At 39.5% G+C, this 12,348-nt stretch overlaps 1 protein-coding gene across 1 annotated transcript; it reads left to right on the plus strand.

Moving 5' to 3' along the window:
• Positions 1-936: 936 nt before the first annotated feature.
• foxp3b (forkhead box P3b) lies at positions 937-12,257 on the plus strand. Its single transcript, XM_076081692.1, has 11 exons — positions 937-1,083; positions 3,374-3,461; positions 3,621-3,795; positions 4,729-4,821; positions 6,470-6,557; positions 7,927-8,001; positions 8,193-8,346; positions 9,357-9,433; positions 10,405-10,506; positions 11,438-11,559; positions 11,958-12,257. The coding sequence occupies exons 1-11, from the start codon at positions 937-939 to the stop codon at positions 12,013-12,015; spliced, it is 1,179 nt and encodes a 392-aa protein (XP_075937807.1). The 3' UTR covers positions 12,016-12,257.
• The last annotated feature ends 91 nt before the right edge of the window (positions 12,258-12,348 follow it).

A 12,348-nucleotide genomic window follows, 5' to 3' on the forward strand; every position in this document is an offset into this window, starting at 1 on the left:
TGACAATATGTTAGCCGTATTCTTTCCTCTGTAACCCCGGTGGTGTGAAACAGACAAATCAGTATATATCCTCTCATCATATATTCATTATGTGTGAGCCGTGTGTTGCAGTGTGACGTGTTGGAGTCCTGTCTACACTCACAGACTGGATGCAGCGTTACTCTGCTGCGGTTACTTCAATGTTTGCTGTGGGTTATTATAAGTTATGGAAGGAAACCTTCTTACCATGAATTATGTTTTTATATTTATTTGAATTGTTACCAAGTCTGTTTCACACCAGCGGCCTAACAGCTGAAAGAATAAGAACACATGAACTTAGAGAATAGACACATGTAATCATAGTCAGATCTATGGTGTTCTATATGAAGCAGTGATATTATGAAGCTATTGATTTAAACACATTCACACTCAGGGATTTCTTCCAGCTGTCCTTCCTGAATTATGTGTTTATCTTTTACGTATTCCTCTGATAGCATAGTTTTCTCTTTATTTGTAAAATGTGTCCAAGTTTGTGATTGGTCAGATGCTGCAAACAGGCGCTCACAACCAGATTGAGAGAAACTGGTGGATTTACTGAGTTGATAAGGTTAGTTAAACCAGATAACCAAAAGATACCCTGGGTATGTTGAACTCACTTCGTTCTACAGGCCTCTGGTTAAAAGTCCTTTGTTAGTTTGACCCATGAACCTCCCTTCTCATTTATTTATTTATTATTTGGGAAGGTAGCCCTCAAAGTCTTTTACTAATCAGTAACAAAAGGCTGAGGACCCCTGGTTCAAACTATGGGGAGCAGCGAGAGGCACTTTTCTGTTAAAAATAGATAAAATAACTAGATTAGCCAGCAGCCCCCAAACCGCAGGTTTATAAAAAGTATGTTTAAATGTTTTACAAGTTGCAGCGTTGTGAAGCATTAATGTCACTTCTGTCACTGCAGAGATGCCAGAGACTTCCTGTGAGAGAGGTGGCCAAGCTCAACCACAACATGACAAGATCAAACAGCTGAAGGAGCCCCGCCCTGCTACACCTCCTACTCCTCAGCCTCCTCAGCCTCCTCGTCATACCAGGGACCCCTCAGGAAGTCAGGTATGCAACAATTGACAACATGCAACACACTTCCCAGATCATTTGTCTCTATCATGAAAGACAGATTAAGGAAGCACTAGAATCAAGACACGTTCTGGAAACTTCTTGAAACAGTGATTGTTGTATTGGGACCTGTAAAAGAATTAACAGACTTTTGAATTTGCAGACTTGTGACTTGCAAAACAATGACCTCGTCTCAGCTTTGGAAGAATGCATTAAATATGTCTAATTCATAGTTTTTACTTTGTAAGGCAACCACAACTCCTTTCTTACACAATATTGGTTTAGACGTGTTGCTCAAGTCAAGCACAGATGGCACAAATACTCTCATTTGATTTGAAATCATAATGCCTTAATCTGAATTCATTTATTTCAAATAACCAAGACAAACTTGATGCAAAACTAATATTCTGTTTACCATATTATCATTATCATGGCTGCTACATTTCATAATTCGTATTGACATATCGTGGCAATATGTTAGGATAAAGCTCTCCATTATTATCTCTGTTGCACCAAACAGTATAAAATCCCCTACCGTCTGATAACCCGGTGACTCCTGCTTTAGAGAGACGTTATTTTGCATCTAAATTCATGTGCAATGGTTCCCTCTTGATGTCAGTATGGAGCTGCTCTGGTGACACATCGTTGGCAGCTGTACTATGTTTGATAACTGTTTCGGTTCCATTAATACCACTATACTCACACTGCTAAATCCTATAGTTCTCTTCTGATTTCCAGCATCAGGACTTCTTTGCATTCTTTGGTAACATTTTGTTCCATTGAGAATTGAACTGGCCCACAGATGGAGCGTAACAGGCACCCTTACATGGTACTTTAACCTCCTGAAAAGGAGCGCCCGGGTCCCGGGGGAAACCCATGATGTAGTTAAGAAATATCGCTATTTCATAATCGTCTATCTACAGAACATATTCATTTTATACTGTTTTAAAAATGTGAGTTCCTCAGCTTTCAGACTCTGTAAACCAATTGTATGTTGTCCAAACTATGTGTTATTAGAAAGTATTTTAAAAATAAAGTTGTACAGAAACTTGGTAAACATAAGAACAAGTTGTGATCAAAAGATACAGGATAACTTTCTAGTCACTCTACAATAGCATGATCGGCATCGCTGGAAACTAGGAATTCTGAGCTTTCTAATGCACCTGAGCTCACTTCACATCGGAAGACACAGCGGCCACTGTCAACGGGGGAACAAAGTAGTCAAACATCACATTTTTACATCTTTCACCAAGGACCTTTTGCCCAAAACGCCCCAAAGGCAGATTTAGTCTTACATATCTGCTCAATTATTGTGGACATGATGCTACACAGATCAGCGGGTATGGGAACAAGGCGTCATTGTGGCTGAAACTCTACGTTTACTTCAGCCAACCTTTGGGTCTTAGTACTTCATTACAGCCACCAAACTCTACATCATTGTTTTGTGGATAGCTCAGAGCCCTGTGGGCCGTTGCATTCCTCAATGTCTCTGCCTGTATAGCATGGAGCTCTTCGGTCATATAAATATTGAGCAATATTTATTGTGTTTATTACTATTTCAATATCTTGGGGAGATTTATGCTATTCGTAACATGGCTATATGGAAATGAATACATATTTGATTAAAACTCCCAGTAAACCGTCAACAAGTAAACAGTAAACATGGCCATAACATTGCGACCACCTGAGTATATCATTTAAAATTGTATCATAAATGTTGTATTTTAGTGTATTTTCATCACATTTATAGTTACAGTTGAAGTCAAAGATTAGGAGCAGATATTCAGTCTCATTCATTGTCTACGGGTTCTTGATTTTAATGATATATTGGCTCTGAAATTTACAATTTATACTCAGCTTTTTTCTTGCACCTCCATTTCCTCTGGAATTGTAATAGATTATGTTTACTTAAATTGGATTCATATTTCTTAGCGTCTCAATGGAGAGCAGAAATATGCATATAAGCCACATGGTTTAGGAGCTATACCTAATTTATTTTGGGCGTATTAACATTAGACATTTTTTTTTAAATAAGGCTAAAACAGCCAGAGTTGAACAGGTTCAAGGCGTGTGGATTATGCTAATAATGAAATCTCACAAACACGCTCCTCCTCATGATCATCAGTGATATTTATCAGGCTGAAATGAGCCACCTATGACAAGTTTGTCAAGTTAAGAGACCTTGTAAAGGATACAAATTCTATCATGTTCTTATATGAGGCCCGATTAACTATTTTTAAATTTTCACATCATCCACATGTTGACATTGGTGTTTTTGTCCTTCCAGAGTTCCAGTATGGAAGGCATAAAGCAGAAGCAGCAGAGACCATCAGTGCTGCGTCAGCTTACCCAAACAGCTTCCAGACGACAACACGGTACGCAGACACTTCAGTATCCTGAGTTCCACACAAGCAACATCATTTTTCATCAGTTTTCTTATCTGAATAAGTCAACTGAATACAGATTTTAGGACCATCTTCAGCATCGACAGTGGCTGTATTGTTGTTATATACCTCAATGCTTTCTTCCCCTAGTGCATCCAGAAAATAGTGCAGCCGTCTCCATTTGCAAGGAAGAGGTAGATGCTGTCCGTCTACCCCAATTTTCTTCACCACACATGGGCTCCTCTTCCAAGCAAAGCCATCTTTTCCTCCCCTTGAGCAGAGACGACCCAAAGCAGAGCTCCGTCCAGGCCAGGCTTCATGATGGGTGACTTTCTCACATTTACACTGACTGACAAACAATGCAAATGACTCAATGCATCAAGAGATAGCAAGATCAGTTGCCATGGGTTGAGTAAGAATATGGTGTGATAAAAAATTGAAATATATCTTTATCACATATGATTCAAGTTTCCTTATGTGGTGAGATTAATTAATACAGATTCAGTTGTGATGGTGGAACAGTTGACCAGCTGAAGGAGTCATGGGAGTTTTCTCATCCATCTTTAGAAAAAGCTTATGATCCTGTCTGTTAGGGTATGTGGTAGGGGAAGGGGTATTGCTATCACCGCAACACTATCTCGTGAGCATTGGGCCACATCAAGGTTCAGCCTTTTCATTGATTCTGTTTGGACGGAATCTCAATGTGCAGACGAGATGTGAAAGTGTCCACTTCCGTGACCTCAGGATTGAGATGGTTCTGTGGCACTAGGGTTGCAGAGATGAGTGCCAGCAACTGAACTTTGCTGCAATATGATTTTTTGTCACTGCCCCAAGTGAAGCACTTCTAGTATGTTGGGGTCTTGTTCACTAGTTAGGGTACGATTAAATGGTTGGTCATTATTCTCACAACCAGAGGTTGCTTGTCAGAAAAATTCCACAAAGGTGAATTAAAGTGTTAAAAAAAAAACAAGGAATGCTGGATATTTTCTGGGTGAGAAAAGAAGCCTGGCTGGCCTGCTAGTACTTACCCGCTGCTAATCATTGACCGCCAACATCCCCAACATCTGTACCATTGTTGCTGCAGAGGGTGAAATATATGGAAGTGATAAAAAAGGAGCCTTTTTTCACTGTACAAACATCTTCCAACTCTTGGCTCAGCTCTTTCTCCAAAGGTCTTCCCTTGTACCGCACAAGTCTGAACGTACTTCTGTTACAACACAAGGAGATGATATAACTGACACATTTCTGTTCCCGCCAGCATCCCTGAGGAGAGCAGTGCCTTGTTTGTGAGTGGCCTCTGTCGCTGGCCCGGCTGTGACGTGATGTCTGAAGATTTCCCTAGTTTCTTAAAGTAAGTCGACGGCTGTATATTACATTCATGGTGTGGCATATTTGGGAAGGTACAGATTAAGTTGATATCGGTAATGTAATGTGACAATTACCTAACAATCATTATTTGCCTCTTTAAAATAAATGTATCAGCATATATGCTGCTCCATCTCACCCAGAGTACGATCAACAGTACTGAGTCCAGTGCTCCATCCTGGCAGCACCATTCACTGAGGACACTATGAACACAGAACGTGCCATGTAGTTAGGAGGCACCTTTTGAGTTTTAATGGAACTAGGCCAGCACTTCCATTTGCTCCCAGTGTTTGTGCTAAACTAGGCTTCATTGAAAATGTTGTAATTGAGTCGTTGTGAAGACCCAGTAACTGCACAAAGCACCTCACAAGTCCTGTGAGGTTGCCAAGTTTTAGCTCTGTCTGTTTTCCAAGAATAGGACCAAAGTGGGTCTTAAATAATGTTGTGGCAAAATGATGAGAAGAAATGACGAACTGAAGTTGCAACCCAGCGGGAAGTGTTTTAATGAGAACAAGCCAACATAGTACAAGTTCAGCACATCCAAACAAATCCAATGTATTACTTTTCACATCTTAGTTTTATAGTCCAAATTCACCCCCCTTAAGTCACTTTCCACCAATCAAACCAGTTCGTTGAACCACAAACAAAACACATCTGGTCTCTTCACTATGTCATGCTCTCATGACTTCGTTTGGGTCAAGATAACATTTTGGCAGAACACACGATTCATGTACGGGAAATGTTTTGATAGAAATTGGAGAGATTTATTACAATTTGTCTGGCGCTCTAATCACTTCCTAAGAATGTTTTGTGAACCAGAATGTGTTCAACATAACAAGTTATATAAACCGTTTACTTGTGAAACCAAATGTGTTCAGTTCAATCTTAAGTTATATGATGATTTTCTTCAACAATAACGGGTTACCTAACATATATGAATGCATTAGGAAAAACAATCCAACATCTTTAAATGATTCTAGAAGTATCATAAATGACATAATTATACTTTTGTTTTGTTTGTTATTGTTAATAACACATTCTGAAAAGTTTACAAGCAATTCGATTTTGAAAAATGCCTTAATCAACATTATATAAGTGCCGGTTTGCTAAATAGTTTTTCCAATATTGCTGCCGTCTGTGGGGATTTATGTTGTGTTCCACAGATTGTGCATAATGTGTACCTCTAAAACTCAGATACATTGAACACTACATAACTCACATTAAAAATGCAGTTCCATCACAGTCATAAATGCAAACAATAAAGATGAATACATTACCAGGATATGGAATTCAGAAGCATGATGGCAGAGGGAACTATACTTCAGTCCACCCATCTACAGTTAGTGTCTTGTGACCAGATGGGAGTATAGAGGAAGGCGTTAAGACTTGATTTGAGTTAACGTCAAGTTAAGGCAAGGCAGAGATGACTGGTTAGGGTTGGGGCTACATCTGGGTTCTGGTTAAGGTAAGGAGACACATAAATGGATGGGGGAAGACTGAAACACAACATCAGATCTGTCTCTGTACTGGACACCAATAGATTTGAGTTTCTCATCTGATTTTTAGGTTTCATAGAAACAAGTGTACTTCCCACAAACACTGGACAACTAACCTTGCACTATTTTATGTTCTAGGCATCTCCATTCTGAACACAGTTATGGGGACAGAAGCATTGCTCAGTGGAAGGTCCAGCAAGATATTGTTCAGTGCATGGAAAGTCAGGTGGGCTACAGAAACCTAGAAGGTCTACAAACACATCATGAATATGCTTGTGAAACTAATTGTCTATTATTGTCTATGTTACTTATTATAAAACATGGTGTAAGCTGTCTCCCCACACTACACCATGACTTATTATAAAACATGGTGTAAGCTGTCTCCCCACACTACACCATGACTTATTATAAAACATGGTGTAAGCTGTCTCCCCACACTACACCATGACTTATTATAAAACATGGTGTAAGCTGCCTCCCCACACTACACCATGACTTATTATAAAACATGGTGTAAGCTGTCTCCCCACACTACACCCTTTAAGTAAACCATGACATTGAAAAGAAATAGGGCCTCAGGCAGTGTTCATGCTGACTTTAGCCATGCAACACAGAGTCATCCGATTGAACCGGGCTCAACTTTTAATGGACTGCAATTCAACATCCTCTGGCAATACGCTGCGTTGGCCAATCAAAAGCCATATTTCTGTTGGATGTCTTTGTAACATGAATGATGTATTTCTACTAATCTTTGACAATAGAAGAAATCCAGATGATTGCTGAATGCCTCTGAAAATATTTTCTGGAGTTGTACACTCTTGTCTCAGATGAAAGCATTTTTTTACACGGGGCTATTTAATGTCTTAACACCTGCTAAATGAAAGAAAAGAGACTAATAGCAATAGCTGTTAGTACGGTTCAGTTTAAAATAGCTTCTAACATCCAAATGCAACTATTCTGCATTAGTGACTGCTGGAAATACTGTGTGGTTCATAAATTATAATAAGGTGTGGAGGTCCATCCTGTCTCATACTGGATTTAGTTGCCTGACTTTAACCTAAACTTAAGCATACATAGATTGCCGTACATTGAAGAAATACTCCAGTAAATAGCATAGACTTCATATATGATGGATGGCGTGCCTGCACTTCCTCCCAATGTACTAAAGTGAAGCCAAAATATCGGAGCTAGAGTTTGCATGGAGGGTGGTGGGAGGGTGGCGCTGAAGTCCCGCCCACACACCCGCCAAAGCCAATCCGGAGCCAAGCACGGCCACATCTTGTTAAGCATGTGCCACCTAGCTGTGTCACGTTAGCACCACAGTAGCTGTTTGGCTAGACAGACACAACAACTAACCATAATATCTCTATGAATATTTTTATGATTACATAGACTTGTGAAAGTTACATCTCTCTCGTACAATTCCTGAGTTTCCGGCTCCGCGTGGACTTCTTCACTCAGAGCAGCTTACAATAATGATGACTCATGTCTCACCACTTTTTAATACTTACAAACTCTATGAGTCTCGAGTTATAAAATCACTTATTTAGGGTCAATTTGATGTAAATTGAACCATGGGCATTCTCTTCTTTCAGCTCATCCTGGAAAGACAGAAACTCATTGCGATGCAACTTCATCTGCATCTCTCTGAACACAAACACACTGATTTGGTATGTTGGTTCCAATCGCTCTTGGCTTTCACTGTTTTTTCAGCTTTATTTGTCTGATAAAAGAAGGGTTAGTGTAGCTTGAACAATTTTAAGAAGTCTTGAATATTTAGTAAAAATTCTTGAATGAACTTTGACCTGGAAAGAAAGCAAATTGAACTGTTCATGTCCACTTCCATCATTGCATGCTGAAGGCAGCTTCTGAGTGGCCGTACAGTCTTCCTCTGTTCCTGCCCCAGCCCCAGGTAACAGATGGAGACAGAGTGCAACAATGGGGCATTAAACATCTGGAGGAGTTGTCCCAGCATGGCTACAGCATGGCTGCTGGTTCTGCTCATATTCTCCCAGGTAACACACTTTGTATGGAAGCTTAATGACCAACACTACAGCAAGAAATAAAGCAATACCTGCTCACACATTTTTGTTGTTGTGCCACATTCTGAGCTCTCGAAAGGACACAAATGGGCTTACAGATGTTGACTATCATGATTCAACAGCCACATCTGGCCATTAAAATCATTCATTCATTCATTCATTATCTAAACCGCTTATCCTGTTCAGGGTCGCGGGGCGCTGGAGCCGATCCCAGCTGACATTGGGCGAAGGCAGGGTACACCCTGGACAGGTCGCCAGTTTATCGCAGGGCACATTAAAATCATACAGTTTCATATTCATTACGTTTTCACTATTATAGTCCTTTAGACAGTTAAAAAACTGATAGAACACATTTCATCATTAGATTAGATTAGGCAGTTGGAGTTTGTGTAGAAAGTAATTGTAATTAGTATTGACAATAGTTAAATTAATGTCAGAATTCTATATTTATATGTTAATAGTTCTTCTTTCTATGAAACCTCCACAGTCCCAGGAGGTAATACTTTTTTTCATCTTGTGCAAGATAATAACATACAATAGATCTGAGCTTGAGCACACAAGATAAAACAATCAAACCTTCACTCTGTCCTAATTCATCCGACACCATACAGTATATAACGTCTGATAACTTATCTGATTGCTTGAGAAAGCAGTCTGAAAAATAAAAAGTCAAAATTCTAAATTAAATCCATGAGATTTGTAGCTACAGTACTCTTATCAATTTCTAACAATTTGTTATCTCAATCTTTATATTGGAATGTATGTAATGTAATGCAATTCTTTCAAATTTTGAGTTTCAAACTACGCCTGAACATTGTACAGTTATATTCACTGCTTTTCATTCATATGCGACTACACTAAAGCTTCCCACCAACACACTCGTATTTACACAATGGTAGTTTAGAAGATCAGATGAATAATCATAATCTTAATCACATGTGTTTGATGACATGAATTGATGACATATCATTGTTGTTGTACAGATTTGGTCCCCAGTATTGAATGTTACAAATACAACAACATCAGACCTCCATACACCTACGCCTACTTGATAAGATGGGTGAGTTTCTTTTATAAGATGTTCTATTATTTGTAAAGCTGGTCTTTTTATGACCGATGTACTTTGGCATTCACTGGTGATTTCAGAGAGCAGACTTTGCACTCTTTAGGAGTGTTTTACAGTAAATTGTAAAGTTACTTTTTGGATCTTTTCATGGTAACATCTTTAAATATATTCAGATACATGGCTAGATTAACCTTTCAAAAATGAGTTTGAAGGTCTAGTGTGTAGGATCTGGTGTCATCTAGTGGTGAGGTTGCAGATTGCACCCAACTGAAGTTCTCCTGTGTGCCAAGCGTGTAGGAGAACTACGGTAGACGACGTTAAAATACGAAAACACTATCTAGAGCCAGTGTTTGGTTTGTCTGCTACTGTAGAAACATGGCGGCTAGCTCTGTGAAGATGACCCGCTCCGTATGTAGATATACATTCTAAAGTAATGAAAACAGTTTATATTTTCAGGTGATTATATACTAAAGAAAACATAATAATATTATATTCCATTTCTGCCAATAGATCCCCTTATGCTACACACTATACCTTTAAGTTAGCTCTAAAGGTATAATATATTCGGTTAATCCCGAGCTGAAGAAGGGATGAAGATATGGGTCCAATAAAACATGTTATAACCTAATCAGTACAAAGACAGGTGTAATTAATGTGTGTGCGTATGTGTGTGTGTGTGTGTGTGTGTGTGTGTGTGTGTGTGTGTGTGTGTGTGTGTGTGTGTGTGTGTGTGTGTGTGTGTGTGTGTGTGTGTGCAATGATGCAAAGCTGAGTGCAGGTTTAAATTGGACAGAATGACATTATGGCTCAAGCTAGGGAAATGATGCCTCAGCTGAAAGTAACTGTATTTGATGCACTGTAGTTCTGCTACACACTGTTGCAATGGTGGCTGATCTCTACATTGGATGGCAGTTCCTGTCACATCTTGTCCGAGTGTGTTTCTCACTGTGTCTGACCGTTTGCAGTCTATCCTGGAGTCTCTAGACAAACAGCGCACTCTGAATGAGATTTACAACTGGTTCACTACCATGTTCTTCTACTTCAGACACAACACTGCTACCTGGAAGGTTTGAACTACTCAGATTACACATTCACACCTGATGAAATGATATGCATTAAACTGTTGGAGCCTTACGGCAAATATCACTTGCTAAATCATCTATGTACATCTAAATGCATCTGTTTTTTCTTAGGGCTCAGTCACGTTGGGAATATTTCACACTATATTAAGTTAATTTTACTTCAATTGTTACAGTTGTTACATTATGTTATTATTTAAATACAAATCATGATCTTTCTACTAACATTAACCAAGTAGTTATGTTGCCTAGACCTGACTGATGTTTCACGATGTTTCACGATGTTTCACGATGTTTCACGATGTTTCACGATGTTACCTGATGGCAATGTGTGTTGCTGCAAGCATGAAAAGAGGCTGATATAAGACATATTTATGAAACGTATTTTTGGATTGGAAACGTCAACATTCAATGTATCAGTGATTTACAGAAACGTACAAAGTCAAAACAAATGTCTGGCGGCGGGTTGGTACAAGTGCTTCTCCTAATCATATATTCCAGAAAAGAGCAAGAGTGTGTGGTGCTCATTGCTGGCTGTTCCTCAGGTTAGGCAAACAGTTGACCAATCAGAGCTCTAGAGGCAGAGTTAAGAATGGGCTCGTCATATTGCTACATAGATAGCAAGCTACATATTTAAATCCATTACAAATTTCAACAGGAAAATGGTAATGAGTGCAGATGAAGCCTGAATTAAATAAAATGTGGGTTTACTCTGGCTGAGTCAGATATGTTGAAGCTCTCAGACAAATCGGAGATTCTCATTCATAAATACGACAAGTCAGCAGCAGGTATCACGGTATCACGGTTACACTGTTAAAAGCCATAGTCTTGCTGCCTTGTGATTTAGTCATGTGTTAAGTGATAACAACAACAAAAGAGTTTCCATCTATTGACAATACAATGTCCCTTTTCTAACCAGAATGCAGTGCGGCACAACCTCAGCCTGCACAAGTGTTTTGTGCGGGTGGAGGGAGGAAAGGGAGCTGTGTGGACGGTGGATGAAACCGAGTACCAGAGGAGGAAGGGACAGAAGTATCACAGGTACAAACATCCTCACAAGAAACACTCAGGAGTCAGAAGTCCAGTGCTGTTCATGGGCAGACATTTGGGCCTGGAAGTGCTGAATTTGGTTCACTCCTGTTTCCTCAGCCAAAGCAAGAGACAGGCACTAATGAATTTCCAACTTCCACAAGACAAGGAAAGACAATGAAAGGAAGGAGAAGAGTTTGTAGGAAAGGAAATGAGAATGTAGGAAAGAAAAGGTGGAGCTTAAAAAGAAATTTGAAATTCAATTCCACTTAATACTCAGCAGATTCTAATCCAGCAAATGTCTGCCCATAGATAGAAACAACAACAATGGCTAGAGTGATAGCACAGTTAGGCAGTGCACTGTGTGTGTCACAATAAGTGTGTACGTGTATCTGTGTGTGTGTTTTTAGGGACTGTCCTGTGAAGTGGCTCACCTCCTACCCCCGTTACTGTCCAGAGGACCCCTGAACACCAGCAGGTGGAAGCACTGAGCTGAGTCCCATTCACATGGAGAGGTGTACAGAACTGCATGAAGAATTATTGAAATGCCTGTTTTTGTTTTGATTTATTTTCGAATGCCTTGTTGAACACTTCTGTGACGTTTGTTACATCAATATGTTTTGTACACATACGTGTACGACAGCAGTTTTTGTACTCACCGATTTTTAATTCCAAAAGAAGTGTTGGAAAAATAAATGAAACTAACATTTGTGTGTCTTCAGTCTGATTTTAAACATTCATGAACTGGTGAATCCCGTCAATGGTCAGAGGTCAGACAAGGTCAGAGGTCAGACATTGTCA

This window comes from Anarhichas minor, unplaced genomic scaffold (genome assembly GCF_050575085.1).
Source record: "Anarhichas minor isolate MPS153535 unplaced genomic scaffold, ASM5057508v1 ptg000086l, whole genome shotgun sequence".
Lineage (NCBI taxonomy): Eukaryota > Metazoa > Chordata > Actinopteri > Perciformes > Anarhichadidae > Anarhichas > Anarhichas minor.

Bases quoted from the DNA above. Each gene is read 5' to 3' on its own strand.
- foxp3b (XM_076081692.1), top strand. From the start codon at position 937: ATGCCAGAGACTTCCTGTGAGAGAGGTGGCCAAGCTCAACCACAACAT. The intron at 4,822-6,469 runs GTAAGTCGACGG...TTTATGTTCTAG, and splicing joins GATTTCCCTAGTTTCTTAAA to GCATCTCCATTCTGAACACA. The intron at 8,002-8,192 runs GTATGTTGGTTC...TGCATGCTGAAG, and splicing joins AACACAAACACACTGATTTG to GCAGCTTCTGAGTGGCCGTA.